General features: G+C 53.8%; 9 protein-coding genes across 9 annotated transcripts; 4 read left to right on the top strand and 5 right to left on the bottom strand.

The window, feature by feature from the left end:
• Positions 1-1651: 1651 nt before the first annotated feature.
• On the bottom strand, positions 1652-3586 carry RHO25_007822 (uncharacterized protein; the record flags this gene model as incomplete). The annotated part of the gene is made up of 1 exon (XM_023599995.2): positions 1652-3586. One exon carries the CDS (start codon positions 3584-3586, stop codon positions 1652-1654), a length of 1935 nt encoding a protein of 644 aa, XP_023449790.2.
• Positions 3587-6292: 2706 nt separating this feature from the next.
• RHO25_007821 (uncharacterized protein) lies at positions 6293-7195 on the bottom strand (the record flags this gene model as incomplete). Its single annotated transcript, XM_023599994.2, has 1 exon — positions 6293-7195. One exon carries the CDS (start codon positions 7193-7195, stop codon positions 6293-6295), a length of 903 nt encoding a protein of 300 aa, XP_023449787.1.
• An 896-nt stretch (positions 7196-8091) lies between these two features.
• RHO25_007820 (uncharacterized protein) lies at positions 8092-9275 on the bottom strand (the record flags this gene model as incomplete). The annotated part of the gene is made up of 2 exons (XM_023599993.2): positions 8092-8864; positions 8918-9275. The coding sequence occupies 2 exons, from the start codon at positions 9273-9275 to the stop codon at positions 8092-8094; spliced, it is 1131 nt and encodes a 376-aa protein (XP_023449788.1).
• A 197-nt stretch (positions 9276-9472) lies between these two features.
• NBP35 (cytosolic Fe-S cluster assembly factor nbp35) lies at positions 9473-10504 on the top strand (the record flags this gene model as incomplete). The annotated part of the gene is made up of 1 exon (XM_023599992.2): positions 9473-10504. One exon carries the CDS (start codon positions 9473-9475, stop codon positions 10502-10504), a length of 1032 nt encoding a protein of 343 aa, XP_023448695.1.
• A 985-nt stretch (positions 10505-11489) lies between these two features.
• RHO25_007818 (uncharacterized protein) lies at positions 11490-12440 on the top strand (the record flags this gene model as incomplete). The annotated part of the gene is made up of 2 exons (XM_023599991.1): positions 11490-11516; positions 11565-12440. The coding sequence occupies 2 exons, from the start codon at positions 11490-11492 to the stop codon at positions 12438-12440; spliced, it is 903 nt and encodes a 300-aa protein (XP_023449133.1).
• Positions 12441-12725: 285 nt separating this feature from the next.
• On the bottom strand, positions 12726-15044 carry RHO25_007817 (uncharacterized protein; the record flags this gene model as incomplete). The annotated part of the gene is made up of 3 exons (XM_023599990.1): positions 12726-13539; positions 13597-14945; positions 15006-15044. 3 exons carry the CDS (start codon positions 15042-15044, stop codon positions 12726-12728), a joined length of 2202 nt encoding a protein of 733 aa, XP_023449123.1.
• Positions 15045-17375: 2331 nt separating this feature from the next.
• On the top strand, positions 17376-19230 carry RHO25_007816 (uncharacterized protein; the record flags this gene model as incomplete). The annotated part of the gene is made up of 2 exons (XM_023599989.2): positions 17376-17379; positions 17468-19230. The coding sequence occupies 2 exons, from the start codon at positions 17376-17378 to the stop codon at positions 19228-19230; spliced, it is 1767 nt and encodes a 588-aa protein (XP_023449122.1).
• Positions 19231-19835: 605 nt separating this feature from the next.
• Positions 19836-20864, bottom strand: RHO25_007815 (uncharacterized protein; the record flags this gene model as incomplete). Its single annotated transcript, XM_023599988.2, has 1 exon — positions 19836-20864. The coding sequence occupies one exon, from the start codon at positions 20862-20864 to the stop codon at positions 19836-19838; it is 1029 nt and encodes a 342-aa protein (XP_023449148.1).
• Positions 20865-21855: 991 nt separating this feature from the next.
• Positions 21856-25746, top strand: RHO25_007814 (uncharacterized protein; the record flags this gene model as incomplete). Its single annotated transcript, XM_023599987.1, has 4 exons — positions 21856-23793; positions 23848-25253; positions 25305-25475; positions 25557-25746. The coding sequence occupies 4 exons, from the start codon at positions 21856-21858 to the stop codon at positions 25744-25746; spliced, it is 3705 nt and encodes a 1234-aa protein (XP_023449124.1).
• Between the last annotated feature and the right edge of the window lie 325 nt (positions 25747-26071).

Raw genomic sequence — 26071 nt, 5'->3', positions numbered from 1 at the left:
CAAGTCGTGTTCTGTCTGATGCTCTGGCGCAATTGGCCGAAAGTTGTGCAGAAGTGCGCGCTGCAGCAATGACGGAGGCCCACGGGCCCGGCGAGGGTTGGCGAAAGTAATGGTGGTACTCTATGGCTATTCTCGGCTGTTCAGTTCCCAACCGCGGAACAAAGGCGATGCTCTTCCACGCGACACCACACCAGCTGACAATAGACTGCCAGCGATGGCATATGTCAATGCAATGCCAAAGGATCACGAATTCTGCAGTGCTCGATGGGAGAACACTCGCCAAGAGAAATGTCATTGGAATACACCACGGACTGTCTCGCATCCGCCAGGGCAGCTTAGACACGGAATACTGCAGCCTACCCAACACAATGCTACTGGCGCCCGTTTCTGCCGTGTTCATTGAACGGCTGCCTCGCAGAACATAGCAGAACCTCATCGATGCGGAGTGGACCGCAGCCAAGAGCACAGCTGTCTTTCCACCAGCAGGATGCACATTAATCGGCATCCGCCCACCTCGCTTGCAGCTGGAATTCTATGCAAATACATCCCGCGTCTGCGGCATATGCATATGGACAATTACTGCTTACGGAGTAGGCCCCGATCGAGCTGGTTGAGGCGCAACCAGCAAGAAGCAACCTGATCTCTCGTCTCGCTATGGAGCTCTACAGCATCTTTTCACTTTCCGCATGGAGTCCGCTTATCATTGCATCCATACTCTTCGCATTGAAGTCATCGTTGCCAATTGAGTGCACGATGCATCAGTCTCCACTGGAGGAATCCAGATTGTTCGACCTTCAAGCTCCGAAGAGCCGCTCTGAGTTTAAGCACACGCATGTGAGACGACCACACTACTCCACAAATCCCATCAAACTAGAGCTGCCCTCTATCCTCATCGAAAGAAACACCCGGACGCTTTCACTTCCAGCCAGCACCAGCACCAGCACCAACCCTACCTCCTAGCTCAATCGAAAACAAGCAGTAAATCACGCAGCAATCAATGACGCGGCAGCTGCCATCGCTTGTGCCTGTGCTGTGCTCTGCTGTCAGTGTACGTCGCACTATTGACGAAGTGCAGTCGGAGCAGCTGTCCAGTGTCTTTCCCTGACGCTCTCGAGACCCAGGAAATGCTGTGCGGGAGAGACGCTGCAACTAACTGCAACCCCACCATCGCAGCTGCCGCTGCCACGAGTCATTGGCCACAACTCCAGCAGCGACGACGTGGCGTAAGAACACAACAGGCTCTCAAATAGCATCAAAGCAGAGAGTATACAACAGATGAAGTCTACTAAAACAACAGGTGAGGTTAGAATAGACTGTGCCCGGATGGAAACGACACACATACCGCTTTTTCCAGAAGCAGGCACTCCAACCGTGATGAATGACCCAAACAGGAATCGGAATCCCGGTTGTCACGATCGACAGACACTTTGACTGTAATTTGTTTCCAGAGGATGCTCTTTCAAACATGATATTGATACAAGAGTGCCAAACCGGACACTCGATTTTGTGGTCGCCCGTACCCGTCGCTTGCGATGTTTATATGTACACAAAGTAGCTGTGAAGCTGCCAGTCTTGAAACGCCTTTCCCAAAGAACGCTGATAGAAACCTCAAACCAATATTCTCCAATTCGGACACAAGCTCTTTTCTCTCTCAAGCCCGCGGCGAGTCAACGAGGGTACTAACCTCAGATGACGGCCGCGTGCCATCGCCTTCCAAGTCCAAAGTCTTTTTCTTCTGCACAACCGAACGAGAAATTCGTACAAATAACATTGCGATGAGTAGACCGCACCCAGCGGAGGCAGCAGCGTAGATGAAGGCGTACTTGTAACCTCGAATGGCTTTTTGGTCTGCAAACACCATCTGCTCCGCCGGTGAAGCGTAATCCGGTACGACGACCGCACTCTCAGCTTTGACAGCCACAATCTCGGAGATCGAAAGCGAGAAAGACATTGCCAAGTTGACCAGAATCGATGAAACAGCTCCAGCCAAGCCTTGGTATCGCAGCGGCGAGACCGCGGACAAGTATACGCAAGAGATCGTGAACGTGAGGTCGATGCCGATTGTCGCGCAAAGCATTGATGGCATGACGAATGACCAGTAGTGTACTGGCAAGGGAGCCATAGCCAGAAGAAGTGGTGCACCGATCCAAGCAATACCAGAGATGATTAGCAATATCATTATAGGGATGACGTGAAGCAATGCGCCGCCCGCAACGCAAAGGATCAGGCCACCGATGGCTGTTGGTGTATACCAGGCTGCCAGCGTCAACCCATGGACGCCGTTGGCTGTGCCAGTCGCAGTAGCGTTCGAGAAGTACTGAGCTGATTCGTACAGCCACACTCCGTACGATGCGTAGAAGCATAAGCAAGCCAGCGAGAAAGCTTTGACGCTCTTTGGTGAGAAAAAGTCGAAAGGTAGCAATGGGCATGCAGCGTACCATCCTTCGACCCAAAATGCGATGGCAAGACATGCAATCCCAGAGATCAAGGGTGCCAGAACCATAGGAGTCGTCCATCCAGAGTGTCCTCTCCCATTCTGACTGGCATAAGGCTCCACAGCAAGCGCATAAGCCACCAAGATCAACCCAGCAGTAATGAGGAAAGCCCCTATCCAATCCATCTTCAAACTCAACTGTTTCCGATCAGTTCTGTCATGCGGCACAGTCAAATAAGCAGTAATTGCCGTAACAAACGACAAGATCGCCGCAATCCAGAAATACCAACCTGGGGCGTCATCCGGTAACGCACCAGCAGCCAAGAATCCAGCGAAGAATCCCAAAGGCGCACAACCAGCATACAGTCCCAGTACAAGATTCTTCCTCGGGCCTTCGGGGTAAATGCTGCCAACCATAGCGAATGTCGAAGGGATATACGCTGCAATGGCCAGCCCTTGCATCGCACGACTGATGTCGAGTAGGACTGTTGCTTTTGCGAAACCTGCTAGCAAAGACCAAATTCCGAGCCAGATGACGCCGAACATGAATGGAAGATACCCGCCATACATATCGCTGATGCGAGCGAAGATGAGGAGTGTGGCGGATAGTATCAGACTCAGCAATGATGCAGGCCAGAACATTCCCATCGAGCCTGGATCGGTATCATTGCTGGCATATTTGTTCATGATTTTGGGGAGTTCGATGGCAAAGCCGGAAATCATGTATTCTGCTAGGAATTGCGTCATGGCGATTGTGAAGCAGAATCCAATCTCAGCGGCAGAGGTGCGGAATGTGTTCTTTGGTTGCTCAGAGGTCGGGGGAGGAGGTGGAGGGAGTTTTGGTAAGGCTGTTTGGTGTTCATCGTCGTCGATTGAGTCGCCGCCAGGAGAACGAGGAGGTGAAGAGGATGGCTTCTCGTCGAAGGCGAGGTCGGCGCCGGCGACCGTGTCGGTTTCTGATCGGATTGTGTGGGCTCGAGTTGGGGCTTGGGAATCGGTGTAGGGAACTTCGTGTTGTTCTCGATCTCCATCGGTCTGGGCAGATTGCAGATAGGATGAGACTCGCTTCCACTCGGCTTTCTCTTTGCGATAGGTGATCAGGCTGTCGAGACTTTGCAGTCGAGTGAAGGATGGCTTAGGCTTGAGCGGCATCACGGCGGACTTCCGTGAACTGCTCCTTGAGATGGAAGGTTCGTGGAATGGTGGAAGCTGCCAGGAGTCGTGAGTCCCAGGCACGAAGTCTCGTTGTGACTTTGCACGTGCTTTTCTTGTAGCGATGTCGAGTTTTCGGGACTGCTCCTGGCCTGCACAGTTCGGTGGATGACTGCGAGGACGCTTGGATTTGTTCTCAAGCGTGTCATCAGTCAATGTTGGTTCCATGTTAGCACAAGGAGCGAGCGATCTATGTGGATCGACACGTGAAAGTCGGCTTTCGAATCGCAGTGAAGAGTGGCGAACTGGCGCGTGAAGCGTCGCTAGCCGTGAAGAAGTACTGAAAGCCGGAGCCGGTAGGGCCACAGGCCGAGCAATGCAATCATTCCCATCGCTCGCCCCAGTCGTGATAGTTTCTTGATTGCCAAAACTATACCGAGCAGCATCATTATACCCCGGTGCAGGAACTTGGGTAGTCGAAGATGAGCCCGTCCATGGTCTGTCGCTTGTATCGCGCGTACCAGCGAAATTCTCTGATGTCGGGCGCCCGCTGCTTCGAGTCCGGGTCGCAGTAGACTTCTTCAGCTTCCTTGAGGGGGAGTGTGGTGTAGACGTGTGGAAGAGGCTCGACCGCCGCTTGGCGGCTTTGAGGTCGGGCGTGGACAGCGGCCTTCGTGGAGAAGGATAGAGATGTTCGAGGTGTTGAGAAGGCAGATTTGATCGATCTGTGGGATCGTGATACTGGGCGCTGATGTTGCTCATCTTGACAATCGTCTCTTCCTCCTTCGTTTCGGCGGCGAGACGAAAGTCTCCGCAGCAGGTTGCCAGTAAAGCCCATGAAGTTTGTTGTTGGTGTGTCAGGAGTGTGATGTCAGGTATGCTCTTGAATGATCGATCGATTCGGATGTTGGTGTAGAGTGAAGATCTGACAAGCGGGATACTCTGTTCTGAACGCAAGCAAGTCTGTGACTGGTATGCAGCAACGTGGGAGTAGCAAGCACTGTCGGACAACACGTCCGTCTTATATCTTCTTGTTTGCTGTCAAATGCAGGAATCCGACCGGGATGGCTGCATATGCAAGGCGGCAGTAAGGAAGACAGGACAAAGTGGAGTCGGTGGAGAGCGACTAACAAACCGCATACCAGTCACACGGGACCGGCGGCTGTCATTCATCAACCCAAGAACGACGAGGGTGTTTGTTGTATGCGTAGGGAAAGGGTGAGAGGAAGAATGCAATCAGGACCCACCTCTACTGATGAGCGAAATAGATCCCCGCGAAGCGCTACTGGTCTGCCCAGTCACGCGGATGTGTAGGCGATGGTTACATGTAGAATTGTGGCATTTCTGTTCGCCCTGATTCTGACATGGGCCTCTCTCGTTGTGAGGTGTACTAATGCAAGCCCACTGGAGGGTAGCATGGTGCACAACACAATTGTTCGGCCTCGCAGCATGCAAACGTGTACCGCAACGTGGCCAGCTGCAAGACGTGTTGATCAACCAGAAACCAGAGACGCCCAAACGTAGCTGGATCCGCGAGTGCGTCGTCCGTATGCGTGCGTACGTAGAAGCGCTACAGTGGCAGACGCTGTGGCAGCAGTCAGCTCGAACAGTTTCAGGCCTGGCTGCATTGGGCCGCTGCTACAGAAGCGACGTCTGACGTCTCCTGCTGCTGCCTCCGCGCCAGACACGCAGCAGTGGCGCGGTCTCCTGCGGTCTGAGCCCGCTGCATGAAGAGATCTGATGTTCGGCTGCACGGAGAATCAAACGCAGGCGGACGAAGATGAGACGAGGATCCCACGCTTGACATGGCTTCAGCCAGGTCGTCGGGCGCGACGAACAGATCGTAAAACGCGTCGAATTCGGTCGTTGGGGCGGAGGATGCGAAGGTCCACTTTCGTATCACTTTCACGGCCATCTTTTCGCAGGAACGCTGCAAGTTACCAGACCGGGAGCAGGCAAACACGCGGCGCGGGCATTGCTCCCCAGATGATTTTGACAGACCAACAGCGCAGAGCCCGGTGTCACAGCTTCGTAGCGAGCGGAGAACGGGAGGACGTGTTGACGTGTTGTTGTCGTCGTTTTGTGGTTGGCGAATTCAATGGTCCGGCAACTGGATTGCATGCTGCATACCATCAGCCCGTATCCGACAGCGTGGTGCTGATGGCTTTGCCGTGCCGTGCCTGCATTGCAGCACAGATTGACAAGGAGTGACCCTGGTCGAAATGTCGTGAACAATTTTTGGACCTGGCGCCCCAGCGTAGCACAATTGATGCAAGTTCTTGTGCTCCGCCGAACGGTAGCCTGGTTGATGGAAAATTGTCAATATTTCTTGAAATGTGTCCTCGCTTCGCGCTGCGCACTTTGCCGTAGCAACAAGCAGCACTCGATGTTGTTTGAACGACGAGGCGAGGTGGAAAGAAACGTGGAGAACTTCAGGTTCGGCCTCGCGTGGCGCAACGCCGCCCCCGACGGAATAGGCAATCGTGTGCCATCACAATGTGATCAGTTAGATCGTCCATATCCTCACAATCTTCCGACTTCAAACAAGCTTAGGCAGCAGTACCCAAAACGAGAACAGGAGAACAATCCGATTGCAGACAAAGATAGGGATTCTACTGTACACATTCGTCATGACAATTGCGACGCCTCACCACAGCGCCCTCTCACAGCCCAGCGACCAGGATTACTCTTTAGCCTGTCCCTGATCTATGATCTGCCACCAAGCCCATCGTCGGGACTGTTCTTCCTCCGATCTGGTACGGGTCCTACACTAATACCTCTCTTGGTTGATGGCGGCGCCAGATCGCCCAAGTTCAGCTGAGCAACGCTCTCAGAGACGCATCTCTTGTGTGAGCGGACCTTGGGGGAGTTTTCCGAGGCTCCTAGCCTAGTCATCGGCGAGACCAAGTCTTGCAGTTCGGGCAGGAGGTCTGGATCGACGTTTCCGTTCTTACACAGACGCGCAGCATAGATGTTATCAGTGTTGAACCCGAAGTTGGACATCATTCCGTGCGCATAGACGTGCTGTTCATTGTTTAGGTCTGCATTTGTGACAATGCCTACTTCGAGCAACCGAGGCTCATGGAAGCCACTGTCCGCGGAACTTGAGCCATATGGCGACGGCGAGGCCTGACGTTCCGGGAGACTGGACAGATCCCAGTATTGCGTCTGACCATGACCACTAGGCTCGTGCTGGATCGGTGGCGCACCAGGAGTGAAGGCTGGGCTGAATGGGCTGAACAGATAAGGCGAAGGCGGAACGATGGCACCAGTCCATGGAGTCATCATAGGGGCACTGTAGAAGCCGTGCTCCAATGACGCGATCAAATCGTTACACTGTCGTAACGCGTCGTGGAGGTTGGCCTGCTGCGATTCCAAATCTGTGATTGTGCGCTTCGTCAAAACGCGAGAATATTGCCACTTCTTCCGCTCGTCCCTTGTAAGGTGTCGCTCCTTTCGCTCACGCTCTGCAAGCACCTTTTCCGTCTTGGCGATCTTCTTATATAACTTGCTCAAGGTCTGATGTGTTCTGCCAAGCTCTGCAGTGTAATTGCGATGCTGATTGTAGAGCAGGCCCAGCACGTCAGGAGGCGGCGCAAAGGAGGACATGTTCTATTGTTCTTCAGAGTGGGGTGGAAGATAGATCGATGCTGGTGGAGCGCAAGAGGCCGGCTCGTCGCGCAAAGGTGTTGCGTACGAGGCTCAACGAGGAGTGCTGATCGGAGTGTTTCTATCTGCACTCGAGCCAAAACCGCGCTTCTTTGGCCCAACTCCTGCGCTGATAGTCACGTTTGTTCAGAGTCAAACGCACGAAGCTATTCCTGAGCTCTTGCCGCGGTGGCTGCATGACCACAATGAATTCCTTTGAGGCTCGGTGATTGCCATGCCTGCGGCTATCCTGCTCTGCTTGCGGACAAAGAACGCGCCACCCGTAGACTGCCCAACGCAACGTATTGTCGCAGGTAGCTTGATGGCAGTTCGTCCACGCATACACAGCGACATGGCTGCAGTGAAGATCACGGGGAGCGCTCCTGGAGCATGGCAGCTGCATGGCAACTGAGCAGTGTTGGCGCGCAGTCGTCACGAGCGCCACGCTCAAAGCACTGTGACAAACAAGTTCCCAGTGTGGAACAAAGAGGTCCGTCAGGCGAGTAGTTCACTAGTGGCCACGGGTAGTCCGGCTCTGAAACCCTTGTGGTCAAACCTAAGTACGTTCCAGATCTGAATATGATAGATTCATCCACCGCTCTGGAACGATACGCGGTCGGCACCTTCGCCTCGTTGATTAAGCAAGATCTGTGGAGCGATCATGTATCATCGACATTGAGCTCAATCTTGTCCATGCTCGTGGCAACGGATCCGGAGCAGTGGGTGATGCCGGCAAGTCGTCGGCTGGAGCAGGATCGCCGCGCCTCTGCACCCACATACCAATGCGGTAATCGGAGTTACAGCAGGACACGGCGAGCCTCGGAGATGAATGGTGACGAAGATGAGACAGCCAGCTTTCACGCGAAACCAGCGTGTTCCGATATTTCGTTGAACCGCCATAGACCTGCATCCTCAGCAGCTCTTCGCACGTTGTCGACTTCCGTGAGGCTGACAGCACGGTTGATATCCTGATATCTGATCTCCTTTTTGGCTGCTTCTTCAGCTGGTACGCCGCCTGGGTCGACTGTGCCAGTGGCCACATCCTGCGCTCGCCCACGCGTGGAGCGCTTGCCTTTGCCAACGTGGGCGCGCGGATGATACTGCTCCATGATGTGGACGTACACGTCCTTGCTCACATTTTCGGCGAGCCATTTGACGATGTGTTTTCCTTCATCCTCCAGGCCCGGCATCACGAGGTGTCTGATGAGCAGGCCTCTCTTCGCGATGCCATCGGCAGTGAAGCTAAGATCTCCCACCTGGGCGTGCATCGCTTTCACGGACTCCATTGCCGCTTCCACGTAGTTTTCGGCCTTCAACAGGCGCTTGGCAGTCGTAGGCTTCCAGACTTTGAAGTCTGCGAGATAGATGTCGACCAGACCATCCATCAGCTTGAGCGAGTCAAGCGAGTCGAAACTGGACGTATTGTAGACGATGGGCCGATTGAGGCCGAGGGTCTTCGCGTGGAGGATGGCCAGGGCGACCTGCGGGACGACGTGCTCGGGCGTGACGAAGTTGATGTTGTGCACGTTTCCTACCTCTTGCAATTTGACCATCCACTCGCCCAGTTGTTCCGGCGTGAGGTCGAAGCCGTTCTTTTGATGCGCGATGTCGTGATTCTGGCAGAAGACGCCTGGGAGTCACTTAGCTTTCGTGGTCTGTAGACCTACCTCGAGATGGCTGTACATCTAAGATTGCATCCGCTGAAGAAGACGCTGCCGCTGCCATTGCGCCCTGATATGCACGGCTCCTCTGCAAAGTGCGGCGCAATCGTGTTGACGACCACGTCGCTGCCCACGAGACACGTCCCTCGCTTTTCGAAGCGGTTCACGCCGCACAGTCGCGGGCACAAATTGCATTCTCTCAAATGCGCATAGGCCAGGCTGCGCTTCTTCGCCTCCTGCACCGACGTGAGGAGCTGGAATCGCGGTATGTACTCGTCCAGCAGGTACGGACCCGAGATCGCGCTCCGGTGTCGAACGACTTCGCGAACGGGCGTGCGAGAGACAGCCCGCGACGACCGGACACTCAGATTCGACAGCATGGCTCCAAGTGTGGACTCAGCAGAGGTGTTGTCACTGGGAGAGCGTGTTCGAATGCGGGCAGGGCATCCATGCAGCGGCGGAGTCGAGTCCGCCAGTGGCGCATTCTGCATTACTCAGCAGATATGACATGTCCACTCCCTCTTCAACATCTCAGTTTCTTCGTCGAGTGCTGTAGCATCATCCGATCACAACGACAATGTCCCCTCTACTGCAGGATCCCGTGCAGCCCATCGACACGGCAGTCGATGAGGCGCTGAGCAACAAACCCAACCTCATCGCTGCCGAGCCCGAAAACTGCCCAGGACCAGAAGGTGAACAAGCAGGAAAGGCAGATGCATGCGCAGGATGTCCAAACCAGCAAATATGTGCTACAGCTCCAAAAGGCCCAGATCCAGATATCCCGGTCATCACTTCAAGGCTATCAGGTGTCAGGCACAAAATCCTGATCCTCTCCGGCAAAGGTGGCGTCGGCAAGTCGACGTTCACGACAATGCTTGCGCATGCCTTTGCATCGAACCCAGATAACACGGTTGGCGTCATGGATACAGATATCTGCGGCCCGTCAATACCCAAGATGATGGGTGTCGAAGACCAAAAGATCCATGTGGCAAATACTGGATGGGAGCCGATCTGGGTGACCGACAACTTAGGCGCGATGTCTATTCAATTCATGCTACCGAACCGCGACGATGCTGTCATTTGGAGAGGTCCGAAGAAGAATGGTCTCATCAAGCAGTTCTTGAAGGACGTCGAGTGGGGCGAAATGGACTATCTGCTCGTCGACACACCTCCCGGCACGAGCGACGAGCATCTCTCGGTCAACAGCTACCTCAAAGAAAGTGGCGTCGATGGAGCACTATTAGTCACTACACCGCAGGAAGTGTCATTACTCGATGTGAGGAAAGAGATCGACTTTTGCCGGAAAGCTGGAATCAAAGTGCTTGGTCTGGTCGAGAACATGAGCGGCTTCGTCTGCCCTAAATGCACACATCAATCGGAGATATTCCGAGCAACTACAGGAGGCGGCAGAAGATTGGCAAAGGAGACTGGCGTTCCATTCCTGGGCGCTGTGCCGCTGGACCCAAGAATTGGCATGGCATGTGATTATGGCGAAAGCTTCTTCGACAGCTACGGCGATTCACCGGCATGCAAGGCCCTGATTGAGGTTGTGAGAGGAGTTGCAAAAGAGGTCGGCGAGAATCCCGATGAAGTGTTGTCAGAGGAGTGAATATTACGACCAAGCGAATCTAGCCCGCGTGATGCGGCATCGTACGAAAGCGGCATACCGTGCAAGAAACCTCACAGCACAGCGTCCTGACAAACCCGATGACCTCTAAAGGAGTTGCGATCAGGGTTTCCCGGATCCTTATCACATTCGGGGAAGTTTACGCCATCCTAATCAAGCGCCTATGCGCTTGACACGGAGTCCGTCAATTGTCACAACGGAGATCTCTTGAGTGCGGCACATACAGAATTACGACATCGTGAGCAGCTGCGATGACTGGAGCCATCCGTGAACCTACCATCTGGGTCATAGCGAAATCGACGTTGAGTGCAACCCTCCACCCACCGACGTTCTGAATTCAAAAATCCGGTGATATTAGTGCTCCACTCCTCCCTACCCAATGGCTCTCTTTCCATGGCTATATCTGTACGAACTCAGGCAATTGTCGACATATGCAGTCGCACATGATAGTTCACTTCTGATACAACATTCCATATTGAAACGCCAAGTTCAATTACAAGGACAATCCAGCCCGTGTTTCTTTGTCTTCACTTGGCGTGAGCCACAATTTATGGTCTAATTCGGACTTCCGATGTAACCTCTTTGTTCACACGATGCTATCATGGCGAGACTTTACGACAACCCTGGCGGAGCTCGGTATGCGCAAGGCTCACGGGTACTCGCAAACGGGCCAACTACCTACATTCACTACAATTAAAACAGGCCTGGCATGCCTGATACTTCGAATATTCGAATCAATCCTGCAGTCTCACTACGTCAACGCTCTTTGGCCAGCGCCCCTTCACCATTATCGCCGGCTCTAGTTGAGAAATTGAGCAAGAAGTCTCCGCGACGCAAGACTTTGTGGACTTGGTGTGGCGTGGTGACGATGGTGGTTCTTTCGGTATCGGCGCTTGTATGCGCTTTCGTATTCCTGACTCGACGATCCAATGCCGGTATTGTGAAGAGGGCAGCAGCAGTGCCAATCATGAACGGTGTCAACTTCCCAGACCCAGTAAGTGCATCGCGGAGAACATTCGTATCACTCTAACAAGGCGGCAAGGCCGTCATCAGGACCTCTTCAGGCTGGCATCTGTTCAGCACAAACGCCAAAATCGACGATAAATGGGTCAACGTCCAACGAGCCTCCACAACAGACTGGAAGACCTTCTCCTTCCACCGCGGTGTCGACGCGCTCCCAACCTTACCCTCGTGGGTCGATCGCGACCCTCGCGTCTGGGCCCCTGACGTCGTCCGCCTCGACGACGGAACGTACCTCCTATACTACACAGCAGCCTGGAAAGCCCGTCCAAACATCCACTGCCTCTCCTACGCCACCGCCAAAAAGATCACAGACCCCTTCGTCGACAACACCACAGAACCCTGGATTTGCCCTTACTCCGAAGGCGGCGCCATCGACATCGCAGGCTATACCGACGAGCAGTTCACAAACCGCCGCTACATCGTCTACAAAATCGACGGAAACGCCCTCGGCCACGGAGGAGCCTGCGGCAACACCGTCCCACCCATTGTACCAACCCCCGTCATGCTGCAAGAAGTCTCCCGCACAGACGGACACACCCTTATCGGTTCTCCGATCCCCATCATGACCAACATCCCCTCCGATGGACCTTACATTGAAGCTCCCGTTCTCACATACTTCAACAAGAAGTATACGCTCTTTTTCAGCACCAACTGTTACCAAGGGGATAAATACGATGTGCAATATGCCACAGCGACGGATATCAGAGGACCGTATGAGAGACAAGGACAATTGTTGAGGTCTAGTGGGCCTTTTGAGTTGCAGGCTCCGGGAGGCATGGATGTGGCGATTAATGGGGATCATGTGGTGTGGCATGCGAAGCATGGCGTGAGGCCGGCGTATGCGGGAATTTTGGGAGTCAGAGCGGATGGAAAGTTGGAGGTGAAGTTGAGTTGAGTGCGGAAAGGTTTTGGGTTTTGAAATGGGGGAGAAAGAAGGTTATGATAAATCGGCAGATCTAGAAGAAAAGAAAGAAAGACACCAGGAATGAGGCGAATAGACACGAAGAGAAGATAGTTTATCAGACATGACTATAACACAATCTAATTGTCAGAAGGGCAGTATTCCTGCCTTTCTCATATCGTAACAATCTCTTAGCCATAGAACTCCGCGCTTCAAACAGCGAACACTGAAACTTCCCAAACACAAAGACAGCTCAGCAACAGCTCCCAATTTCCCCCCTCAAGCCAACGCCATCTCCCCACCCCTCCTCCCTCTAACAACCCTCCTCCCCTCCTCCATCCTCACCAAATCCGCATCCCCCTCAAATTCCTCAGGCGTATGCTCCGTCCCCAAATGCTTCACAAGCGCATCAACACTCTTACAAATACAATCTCTCTCTCGATACCGATCACAAAGTACACAAGCAAACTTCCCATCTTCCGTATGACATTTCGCCACGAACCGAGCGTCCATTCTATAATCCCGTTTCTTCGGACGACCGGAGGGAGAAGCAGAAAAAGCGGTGCTGAGGACCCAGACATCGCGGGTGTCGACTGGGATGCTGATACTGCAGGAGGGACAGCGGTGGGAGCCTGAGGAGGAGAAGTTGGGGTGCAGAGGGAGGGGGGTTGTTTGGAGGTCTGTGGCGTAGCGGCAGAAGAGGTCGTTGTTGGGTGGGGCGGGGAGGGCTTTGGGTGGGGAGGTGCGTCGGATTTCGCGGACTTCTTTGATTTTCTCTTCGACGATGGGGGCGGGTTTTGCGTGGTGGGAGCGGAGGGTCGGAGGGGGTTTGGGAGGCGTTACGGCGGCGGGGCCGAGGGGTGGAGCTGGGATTGGCATCGGTGCGACGAAACCGGTCCGCGATTTTGGACGTTCCGTCTTCGTCGATTTGGGAGGTTCGCCTTTTGTTGACTTGGGTGGTGCTTCGGACTTGGGCGCTACGGACTTGGGTGCCTCTGACTTATGGGCTGTAGATTTGGGCGCCTCGGACTTGTGAGCTCCAGATTTGGCAGCTGTAGACTTGGCTGGTGCTTCAGACTTGGGTGCTGCAGATCTGTGATATGTCAGTATAATGTAGCATACCGGAATGGTATACTCCACGCTAACATACCTGGACGGGTGTCCCTCAGACTTGGCGGGATGCTGCGATCGGACAGGTTCGCCATCGATGACTGTCGCCACGCTCTTGCTCTTCGGGGCTTCGTCTTTTATCGAGGCTTTCTTTTCCGACTTCACAGCCTCTGACTTTGCAGGGGCAACACTTTTTGCGGCATGCGTCGATGCCTTGACTGATTTCGCTCCTCCAAAGGGATCATTGTACTTCTCCTTAGGCGGCGGCTGCCAGTCCGGGTGGTGAGGTAGAGATCTTGGCTTACTGGCCTCGGTCTTGTGCGATGCAGGCTTGCGTTCGCTTGGTGCAGGCTGCGAAGGCGCTCGTGACTTGGGTGCCTCAGCTTTGGTCGACTTGCTGTCTTTCTCATCGCGCTTGGGAATTTGTTGTATGGGAATAGCCGGCAAGGTCGCGTAGGGATCTGTTCCAACTGAGCCTTGCTTTTGTGCGTGTCGTTCATGAGGGATCTTTTGGAATTGTTCGAAAGGATCTGAATATACTGTTCGCGCTTTTTGAGATGCCGCCTTTTGCGTGGGCGCCGGGGCCGGAGGGTCCGCCGGTAGAGAGTTCGCTCTTTGTGAGGGAGCCCTCGGTAGTGGACCTGGCGTGGGAGGCACTGGTCCTACAGCGGTGCGCTCCTCCAGGTGTCGACCAAGTCCAGGTCTGTGATCAAAGTCCACGTCGGGAAGATTGGCATAGTGGCCGTCGTACCGACGGGATCCAGCGACACTTGCGGGATGGTAGGATCGAGTCTGAGGCAGTCGTCCCACATCACTAAGTGGCCGTTCTTGCGACGGTCTCTGGCCCTTCGGCAAGTCCAGCGGAATGGGAAGATTTTTGTGCTGTTCATCAGGGGGCAGCTGCTTCTGAGCAGGTAATACCAATCTTTGATAGTGACCTTGCAGTGTCTCTACGGTGCCATCCCGAGCAGCTTCTTCCGCGGCTATCACAAGCTTCTGCACATCCGCCTCGCTCAAGTTCGGATTCTTGCGCAAGGCGTCTTGGATCACCCCGACCACGACGTGCTGGATCATGGCATAGTCCTCCGGGCCATCATCCGAGTCGTAGTTGTAGGTCCGCCTGCGTCTTCTTCGACTGCTCCGCGACCGGGACCTGGACCGTGACCTGGACCGTGAAGTAGGCGCCTTTTCTTCATCTTTCTTATCTTCCTCTTCTTTTTGACTTGTGAGCTTCTCAATTTGCTCCTTGAGCTGCTTCAACTCTTCATTCTGCTGCCCGTCTGTTGCCTTTTGCTTGGCCGTTCGCTCTTTGATTTTGTCGTGTAATGCCAAGGTTGCTGTAAATGTGCCGATGATGGTTGAGGCCAGTGTCGCGATAATGAATCCTTTCTGCGGAGGTTATCTTGTGAGTACAAGTACTGCTCCATGAGAAATGCTGTGCCGACTAACTTTGAGGTTTTTCTCCTCTATCATGTTCGAGTAATTCATGTTGGGCTTGAAGGCACCCGCTGCCTACACGCACTGACCGTCAGCACGGAAAGAGGAGAGGTGCGCAATGCGCGAATGAGGAGCGTCTTCCCATAATGAATCGCTCAGGGAGCACTGGCTGGGTCTACGGTGAGGCTGGGATTTCTGACAGGCTGTTATCGGAACTCGGTCTCTTGTGGTCGTACGCGTTGAGCGGTGATTACGGAAAGACGGTGTTCAATGGAGATCTGGACGCCGTCTCGATCGACTTGGTCATGATGCAGTGCATGGCACATGGTTTCAGCACTGTGAGCCGATTTGACGCTCAAAGCATCGCCTCATGGGATGTTCCTGGCGAATACGTGTAGATGCCGGCATGGAACCAAGACTTTGCTGTCACAGCGTTGGGCAGCACGAGTAGGTTGGGTTCGCATACAGCCACGTAGGGCTGCCATCAATTAGTGCAACTCGGCATTTCGAGCGTTGTCGCAAGCAGATTGCAACGGCTTCTGCTATCGGTGTGTAGCATGTTGTAGTGTTCTTTGCCTGCTTGGTTGGTGCAATGTCACAGAGGTGAATCCTACAGCAGTGAGTTGGACGCAAAACCAAGCTCGAGTTGCTGTCGATCCACGAAGTGCCGGCTTGCCTCAGCAAGGTAATCCCTGCTCGTCGGGCGGTCGAATGCAGCCGAGAGCCTACGAGTGCGTGAATCGGGCCTCGTCGCCGCTCATCGCGTTTTGGCCGCTCGCGATGTCGCGAGAGTGCTTCGTTGCTGGACCTGAATATCCCGATCGTCTTTCACGTTGAGGGCAAGTAAGCACACGACCTGCGATGTGCCTGGATGACTTTCAGATTCGAGACCGGGCCATGCGGGCTATGAGAAGTCAATGCTTCGAGGCTGACTGCACACGTAGACTAAGCACAAGTCCCATGTTCTGACGTTTCCGAGGTCAGAGGACAGTTCTGCGAATGAAGCAGGAGGCTGTGCGATTCGAGCTGGCTGTCCTTTATATTTGAGTCGTGAAGTCGGTGAGATGACTTGAGGTTGGTGCTCTTGCGTAACATTGCGTACAGTCGCAGATGGAGCTCAGGCGCGGGAAGGAAGAAGTTGAGGCGTGAGGCAACAGCATCGAAGTATGTTGTCGTGTACAGGACGCGTCGTCGGCAGCTTCACGGAGCGCGGGCGCGTTTCTCCGACGAGTGTTGGGAAAATGCTGTGCAAGGCTTCATGTTTGACAGAGGCTCAGCGGTAGCGCTTTCCGAACAACCACGTGTGTATGCCGTGCCGTGATCGCAGTCCCATCAAGTTGGCAACAACCATCTTCGGCGAGTGTCGCATGTTTTTATTCGTGACTCGGGTGACCGACACCAAGCTTTTGCACGCGCTGCACGATGATGGAATTTGCCAAGTTTCGAACACAAATCTTGCAAGTCGTCTCTTCCAGCTCTCGTCTCGCTTTGCCTCTGAGACTTGCATCATCAACTGAGCTGAGTCGTCGGCATTCCAAACATGCTGCGCCTCGGATCGTGAGAGCTGAGAAGTGCGGTATAACGAAGTGGCACAAGTGTCCCGGGAATCCGCCGCTGCGCCAAGATGACCAAGCAGCAGATTCCTGTGCGATGGCAATGCTTGTCGATATGCCAATGCTACCAGTGTAGCTTGCTCAGTACGACATGGCTTGTGAATCTTGACATGTTGCTCTGCGTGCTGCTCCTGTCTTCACCCTCCACCATGTGTTCGCCAACCCGAGCTTGTCGACAATCAAGGCGGATGGCGCATAGCAAGCGCCTTGCGCGGCGCCATGACGTGGACTTCGCTCACTGCTTGATCTTCGCGGTCGGCCTGGAAAAGCAGCTTGCTTGCATCTCGTAGACGAGCACAGCACAGCGAACAGCGAACCGAGCCCATGTCTGCCCGCTGATCCCACCCGCCTAACAACATCTCTACCTCTGCCGCCGGGTGAACAGCTCATCGATGACGAGTGAACGGCGGCGCGCGCCACTGGGACCACCTGCTCAGCCATATGAGCGTCCGCGAGTCTAATTTCCTGCATTGCCCTTGCGCCACACACTCCACAAACGATCGACAACCCGACTCTGCAGCCACTCGCTCATAAGGAGTGCCATTCCTAGGAAACGGTCGTCGTTGAGCGCGTCCGTTGCACCTTGGCTACTCTGCGACAAACCCACGCACCAACTCTGCATTCTCTCGCCTCATCGACCTTCAGTGGTAGAGGCGCAGCAGCTTACCTGCACACCTCATATTACCGCGACTAGGATTGGACCACAACACACCCTTTGAGCTAATCGTCCGACGAGGCTGTGTTCGAGCGCTCCACCACACCTTTCGCCATGCGTAAGTTCGCTCCGCTCCGCTTACTTTTGCTTTTCGTCTTTGCCGCGTCGACATGAGTGCGAGTACTGACCAGACATGTGGCGTGCAGACAAGATCAAGCACACCGCGCGAAAGCACGCCTGGTACAATGACCCAAACGACACCACGAAGACCTACAATGTCTTCGGGAGAATGAACCCGCGGGTGCGGAACGGGACCGATGTCGAGAATGGTTTGCGCCAAGTGCGAAGTGCGCCAGACTCTTCGCCTGTCGACGACACCGGGAAGACGGTAGACGAACGCCTGGGAGAGCACCCACACCATCACAACACGTTCCCTTCCGGTCCTGAGACGGCAGAAGGCAGCTATGCAGGCTACAGCAGAGAGCCCATCGAGTCCTTTGACAAGAGTCGGGAGTCAGAAAAGGCGCACTCGGGACAGACAGACACATTGCCGCCGAGCTCAATATCCAAGTCTGCCGGCCCCACAGATGCAGAGGGCAAACCACGCAAGCGCAAATTGCGAGCGTTCATGCCTTTCGGGAAGGGAAAACACGATGAGCAGGACGGCGACCTGTCTCGGGTCAGCACAGAGAAATCCAAGAGGAGGAAGCATCCGAAAATACCATTCATGAGCCAAGTCAAGGCTGTCTTCGGCTCCTGGATCAACATTCTTCTGGTCTTCGTCCCGGTTGGTATCGCGCTGGAATATGTTCTGGACAAGTCTATCCAGAAGAACGGCATTATCATTTTCGTCATGAACTTCATCGCGATCGTTCCTCTGGCTGCAGTGCTCTCCTATGCAACCGAAGAACTGGCTATGTACATTGGTGAAGTCCTCGGAGGTCTTCTCAACGCCACCTTCGGCAATGCAGTCGAATTGATCGTCAGCATCATCGCTCTGACCCAAGGCAAAGTCCTGATCGTCCAAACTTCGCTCATTGGCAGTATGCTTTCGAATTTGCTCCTGGTTCTCGGAATGTCCTTCTTCCTTGGCGGTATTAATCGACCAGAGCAACACTTCAACATCACAGTGGCCCAGACTGCGGCTTCTCTTTTGGCACTGGCAATTGGATCGCTCATCATCCCTACTGCATTCCAGATCTTCGCCGATGTAGACTCTGGAGTGACGCCGACATCGCGAGGAACATCGGTCCTCCTGCTCGTCGTTTACGGTTGCTATCTTCTTTTCCAGCTCAAGACTCACGTGGACATGTACAATGAACCCTCGAAAAAGACCCCGAAACGCTCAACCGGCAAGAAAGATGCTGGTGAGGCCAACAAGGCCTTCGCTATGATGGGCGCTGGACCTGGAGCCGCATCAGCAGGAGGACGAGTCAACCAAGACTACCTCGTGCACGAGGAGCCGGAAGAAGAGGAGACTCCTTCGCTGAGCGTTCTAGGCGCCATCATCACCCTCGCCATCTCAACTGTCTTCATCGCCCTCTGCGCCGAATACATGGTCTCGGCCATCAACTCAGTAGCCGAATCCGTCTCGCAAGAATTCATCGGATTGATCCTGCTCCCAATCGTGGGCAACGCAGCCGAGCACGCCACCGCCGTCACTGTCGCCATCAAAGACAAAATGGATCTCTCTATCGGTGTCGCAGTGGGCTCTTCCTTACAAATTGCCCTCTTGGTCCTTCCCATCATGGTCCTCCTCAGCTGGTTCGGCGTTGGCAGCCCTGAAGTCTTGAACCTCGACTTCGATGGGTTCCTCGTCGTCGTCCTCGTTCTTTCGATCTGGCTGGTCAATTACCTCATCAACGACGGAAAATCACATTGGCTAGAAGGCGTTTTGCTGATGATCACCTATCTCATCATTGCCATCAGTGCATGGTTCTATCCTGCCAAGGGAGAAGTTGCTGGGTGATATCCTGGCTACTGAAGTAATCCCTTTGTACGAATACGTTGGAGGGCCGCAGGCTGGCTCGACTATCGTTGGATTTTTCCTATTCCCTTTTCGATGAGTTCAGCAAGCGTTTGGCGTTCAGGGTTACATAGGGAAGCGAAGAGGCTTGGAGAGGATAACCTGTACTGTACACTTTTGAGTCTTTTTGACTGAGCTTGAGATTGAGATACCCACAGAATCGAGAGAAATACAAAGTTTCTGCATGTTTGATACGAGGGCCATTCCTCTTCAGTGATATGAGACTTCAGCTGTACTCTGCGCTAATTCGATGTTATCTGACTATTGCGGCAACTCATTCGATACAGTGATTTCCAGCGAGGCTCCTGAAAAGACCACGCGGGTTTGGATCGTACTGCCGGACCTGCGTGTGTGAAGGGTCAACTTTAAAGGCGGAACATTCAGAATTGGAGCTCGTTCAACGGTCTTCGTATTAGCTGTACGGCTGAGCAGGAGCCATTGCGTGACGAAGCGAGGTATTGCTCAGCATGCTGTGTGTTGCCCGCACAATGTCCATAAGGTACACGAAGTTGATAAGTCCATGGGGCAACTTCCCGCCAAAATCCACCTCAGAATATCTTCTTCCTCACCCCCTCACTCAACCTAAACTCCTCCGCAACCTTCTCCCTCTCCTCCTTCTGCTTCGCCTTCTTCTGCTTAAACTTCATCTGCTGCTTCCCACTACTTCCCTCCCCATCCCCACCACCCTCCCTCTCCCCCTTCGCCCTCCTCTTCCTCTCCATCCCCTCCACCATCTTCCCCCTCTCCACATCCTCCACAAAAGCCCGATTCTCCTTCCTCACCCTCCTAACCTCCTCCCTCATCCTCGCCGTCCTCTCCGCATTCTCCGCCCTTATCTGCTCCGTCAAATGATCCCACTTGAAACCTTTCAAATACTTCAAATTCCAAATATCATCATGATAAAACCCGCCCTTTTTCCCTCCAATAATATTCCCGTTTAATTTTTCTACTGCGAGTTTGGCTTCTTTTTTGGACAAAAACTCGACCCAGCCGTCTGTGAAGGTTTTCTTTTTGTTTCCGCCGTTTTTTATGCGCTTTGAGTGTGAGGTGGAGTCTTCGGGGGTGAGGAAGATTCTGCCGAGGCCGGATTTGGGGGCGTGGGGGAGGAGGTAGTGGCGGAGGGTTTGGGGTTTCATGAAGGGGGGGATTCGGGAGAGGTAGATTACGCCGGATTTTTGGAGTTTGCGGGTTGCGGCTTCGTAGGCGAGGAGGTCTTTGGGTTTTTTGAGTTTGGGGTTGGTGGTGGTGTCGTTGGGGTCGTTGTCGTTGTCGATGCCAGAGAGGTTGGCTTCATCCTCGTCTTCTGGGTGTTCCGCTGGATGCCCATCCTCCTCGTCCTCGGCGTCGAAGTGGGAGAAGTCGAATCGCAAGTCTGTGCCAGTCGCTTTCGTGGACTTCGCAGGCGGTTTGTCGTCCTCTGATATGTCGTCGTCTGATCTGTCTTCCTCGCTGTCCAGTTTGCGCCGCTTGTTCGCTATCGCGCCTCGTCCTTCTTCTGCATCCGAGCCATAGCCATTTTCCAGCTCCTCTTCACTCTCGTCGCCTTCCAAGAATTCGTTGCGTTTGCGGACAGACATTGTGCGTAGAATGGAGAAAGTTGTAGATGGAAGTCTCGACTTCGAGAAGATGCAGAAGCCCGGATAAAATTTTATGCAGCCTCGTCCGAAGCTTGGCTTGGCTTACACTTCCAGAACGTCACCTCCATCAAGCTCCGTTGCTGCTCTACTAAACATCGATGACAACACCTCAAAGACAGATCGTTTTCTCGTGCATCGAAGAGGCGCTCGTATCGCGTCGGAGATGCAAGGGCTCCACTGCTCTGCTGGGTTCATGCCATCGTGTTCCGGTTCCAGACACGAGCAAAACTCGACGCGCGACGCGACAATGCTCTGCCAGAGCCGAGCAGTCAAGCACCAACTTCGAAGCATTTCGTGCGCTCAAACTCACAATTTGATGGTCGTCATGATCAGACGCCCTAACTGAAGGCCTGAATCGACCTCGCGAGCTTGAGGCTGTATGCCACTTGTGAGGCACCACAGCTTGTCCTGTGATACTTCAGCTCTTGCTTCTGGCAACAAGAGTAACGCCATTAGGATGCGGTCGGTATACGATGTGCAGCTCTGACTCTCTCTGCTTCTTGCTGGCCTTTGGTCCCGACACTGGTCCGTGGAACCCTCTGGAGGTTTGAACCATGATATTCAACCTTCATTGGATTCGCCGGAGGCTGGGCCAAGAGCCTTGCCTCCAATACATAATGGGCTCTTCATGGCAAGTATCAGGAGCAAGTTCGCACATCCTCACATGCTATCACGGCCATATCATTTGACAGCACACTCACAACCCATTCATGGTGGGCACACACTGCCTCACATGCTTCGCACCTGCTTACCCGGATAAACATCCCAGGCGACTATTTGAGGCTTGTGGCTTGCCTTTCTCAACTTGTCCTTCTTACTCCACATCCAACCACTGACAACGACCTTGCACCACCTTGCACAAGCATCTAACCTTCACCACTCACATCCGCTGTTACCACTGACTCCAGACCGACGAGCTTACCGTAGCGCCATGGCTAGTGGCACTCCAGATCCAATGGCGACGGGCGACAGCGACCGTGCTGCCTCGCCGCCATCTGCGCAAGAACAAAACTCCTTCATGGAACCCGACGCTTTCGGCGACGGCGACTTCGAATTTGAAGGTCTGGGCTCGGCTCTTGACGAGCTCCAGCAATACGCTCAGTTTCCGGACGACGAAGAAGTGATTGCAGCTGAGCAGAACGGCCAGGAGATTGACACAGTCAAGTCCGAAACGGGCGACAGCGACCCAGTCGCTCCATTCGATAGCTTCGACACTGAGGATCCGCAACTACAAACAACTTTCGCTGACCTGGACTTCGATAACGAGATGACAGAGGCAGGTGACGCGAATGCCGGCGTGTCTCCACCGAATCGCGAGTCTGAACGCCCAGCAGAGGCACCACGTCAACTAGACTTCGGCAACAGCATTCTCGGAAAACAGAAGCAGAAACAGCGTGAATTGGCTCAACGCCACTGCCGTGGCGCAGATTCACCAGCAGAAGGCTCCCCAGAACCGGTGATCTCGCGCCATGACTCCATGGAAGCGATGGGTTCAATGCCACCGCCGCCGGCTCCACGACTAAATGACGCCGACATGGAAGCAGAGTACCAGACTGCGAAAGCCAATTATGACAGGAAATCTAAGGCTGGTACTCTGACCACGGCAGAGGAGATCGACTTCATGAAAACCAGTGCTCATCGTGATGCACGCCAACGCAAGATCGATATGGATCGACGCGCCGATGAAGACATGTCGCCAGAGCCGGACAACGAGAGTGGCCTCTTTGTCAGCGACACTACAGACCACTTCGTGCCGTACAGCATGGAGTCTAGTGATGATGAAGATGATCTAGCATTCCGAGCCGCCACCAGAACGCGATCAGGTGGCAAACGCAAAGCCACTGTCGAGGATGCTGATGATGACGATACCACTACTACTATGTCTGCCGCTCAGAACGCAAAGAAGCCTCGCAAGAAGTCCGGGCGTCAAACTTTCACGGATGTCGACATTGATGCGGTCTTGAACAAGGCTGACGAGCGACGAAAAGACAAGGCAAAGAAGGGCAAGGGCGCAGGCAAACCTGCAGGAAAGGGCAGCGGGCGTGGGAAGAAACAGGCAGATTTGACAAACGTGAAAAGTATGTTTGGAACAAATGTGTTCAAGGACACCGAGAAGAATGCCAACCTGCACAACCAACCCAATTTCAGTGGCACCAAGCGCAAAGCTGATGCATTGAAGCAACTCATTGCTTCCGTACCACAGGAGAATCGCAAGATTGCCGCAGCAGACAAGCGCTTCCTCGACGAAGCTTGCAAGTCGTTCAATGGCACTGGCGCTGTCAAAGCAAGTCCAGATGGAAATTGGCTCGTGAAAGGGATGAGATCAACCTTGAAGCACTATCAAGTCCTGGGCACTGCTTTCATGCGAAAGCGCGAGAACGAGCTTCATGAGCCCAGAGGCGGCATTCTTGCAGACGAAATGGGCCTGGGCAAGACTGTCATGATGCTGGCCAACATCATCAACGGCAAGTCCTCAAATCCACAACAGAAGTGCACCCTTATTGTGGCTAGCCCAGCTTTGTGCAATCAGTGGGAGGCCGAGATTCAAAAGCATACCCTCAGCAAGAACAATGATCGTCATGTTGAGCACGCGATCAAGCATGGTATCAAGGTTGTCGTTCAGCATCGTGCCGGACATAGGATCAGTTCCAACGCCGACATCGTGCGCGAGCGCATAGTCGAAGCCGACATATGTCTCACTACCTACGGCGAGATCTGCAAGTCCTATCCGAAGCCTCAGGTTCCAGCACATCTTGTCACTGCGGCTCAGAAGGATGCGTGGTGGAAGGACCACTACGAGAAAGAGAAGGGTGTTTTCCACCGTCTCAAGTTCCATCGAGTGGTGCTTGACGAAGCTCAGGCGATCAAGGTTAGTCATTCTCAAGTTAAACGCTCGAAACGGAGAAAGCTAACTGTGATCCAGAACCACAAAGGTCATACGAGTCTCGCGTGCCGGGCAGTGCAGGCTACGCACTACTGGGCCATTACTGGCACACCGATCATGAATCGATTGACCGAGTTCTACCCTTACTTCAAGTTTCTTCGCGAGCCAAATACTGGCTCTTTCCGGATCTTCAAGGAGAACTTCTGCACACCAGACGATCCGGATGGTACTGCTCGGTTGGCTGTGTTCCTTCGCAAGATCATGATCCGCCGCACACATCTGGATACCCTATTTGGTGCGAAGCTCGTGGACTTGCCTCAGCCGAAACAGACTGTGGTCTGGCTAAGCTTCAATGAGACAGAGCGCCAGATCTACGAGATCGTCAGAGCACGCTTCATTCAGCGGATCAACACCATCTCTAAGAACGAGAACGGCGTATTGGTGCAACATTACAACCACATCTGGACCATGCTTCTTCGACTTCGCCAACTCTGTGCCCACATATTGCTTGTCCAGAGTACCATCGTTGACCTGCTCAAGCGCGAGGACTTTGAGAAGCTGAATGCACTGTGCCGCCACAAAATGACGGAAGATGCAGGCGCTTCCGTCCTCATCCACCTCCGACATGTGTTGCAGAAGAGTGTAACAGACAACGAAGAGACCGTGGAAGCGGGAGCTGGTGGCGTTGGCACAGTGGTCCCCGCCTCACAGACTGCGCCGATCAACATCGTCGAATATGCTGACAGTCTGGGCCTTGCCGGAAGGAAGCATGGCCTCAGCTACAACTTTGGCAAGTACATGCAGAATCTGGCGGATTCGAGTTCATTCGAGGAGATCGAGGCACGTTCCACGTGCAGTGCGTGCCGCCAGCCACCAGAGAACCCGCATGTCACTTCGTGCTTCCATATCTACTGCCTGACCTGCGTCAATGAGCTGCAACATCAGGCTGCACGTGCCGGAAGGGAATGTGCTACATGCGTCGAGTGCGGCACTGAGTACACCACCGTCGATCCTTGCGCTCTCAACCCAACATATCCGCAGTCCAGTGTGGCTTCTTCCGCCTCTGACGTCCAATCCTTCACCGGCAGCGGCAAGGGTGCCAAGGGCAGAGGTAAGAAGAGAAAAGACGAGAACGACTGGATTGGTATGAAAGGCGACATCCTCCCATCCACTAAGACCATCGCGTGCAAAGCGCAGATCCTGGAGTGGCTAGGCAAGGATCCGAGATGCAAAATCATCGTCTATACCCAGTTCATGCCCATCATCCGCATCATGACTAAGGTCTGCTTGCAGGAGCAGTGGAACCATGTCATCTATCAGGGGTCCATGTCTCAAGACGCCAGAGACGCGGCTATCAAGCGGTTTGGCGAAAACGTTGAGTGCAACGTCATGCTCATGTCTCTTCGATGCGGTGGCTTGGGTCTCAATTTGACGATGGCGCAGCAGTAAGTTGACCCATAATCCTGATATGTGAACCCAACTAACCTGCAATTTAGCGTCATTCTCATCGACCCGTGGTGGAACTCCGCCGTCGAACAGCAAGCCTTCTGCAGAGTTTTCCGCATCGGTCAGGAGAAAGAAACGCGCATGACGCGGTTCGTCGTCGAGAATACCATCGACGCCGCCATGATGGCCTTGAAGGAGAAAAAGGAGAAAGAAATCGATGAGTAAGTTGTCTCCAAAACCCCAAATCTGCAAATTTACCCCAAAATCTCTGCCCGGCGACTCAGAAACTAACCTGTCCGCAGAGTCATGGAGAACCCGCGCCTCAAAGAAAAGCTCACAGTCGAAGAGTTACTGCGTATGTTCGGGGAAGTTCGTCATGACGAGGGTGGCCAACCATTCATTTTCGCCGAAGGTGTGGAGAATGAAGAAGACCATGACAGGTTCCGTGAGGAGGACGACGAGAATGAGGAGTTCATTGTTAATGAATTTTGATGAGGATTTGATGGAGATTTGATGGGATTGGGCATTCAAAAGGGTAGTATTATGGCAGAAATTGTACGGAAACCTTGTACAAATAGCTTCTGGATCCCATGTTTCTGGATTTCTGGTGGGGCGAAATGTGGTGGGTACAGGAAATGTAATGGCAAGATCCGGCCATTTTGACTGGAATCGCCGGCTTTCTCTGACGGAAATCGTGCGAGAAAGCTGCCAGAGGTGGAAATGGGGCCGGATGTGCCCAGAGAGTCAAACGGAGCGACCGAGAGACGAGTTTATGAAGGGCCGAGAAGGAGCCAGACGGCCAAACGTTGAAAGCCCA

The sequence above is a fragment of the Cercospora beticola genome, chromosome 5 (genome assembly GCF_033473495.1).
Source record: "Cercospora beticola chromosome 5, complete sequence".
Taxonomy (NCBI): Eukaryota; Fungi; Ascomycota; class Dothideomycetes; order Mycosphaerellales; family Mycosphaerellaceae; genus Cercospora; species Cercospora beticola.
The sequence above is the reverse complement of the archived record's forward strand: the minus strand, read 5'-3'. Positions and strand labels throughout refer to the sequence as shown.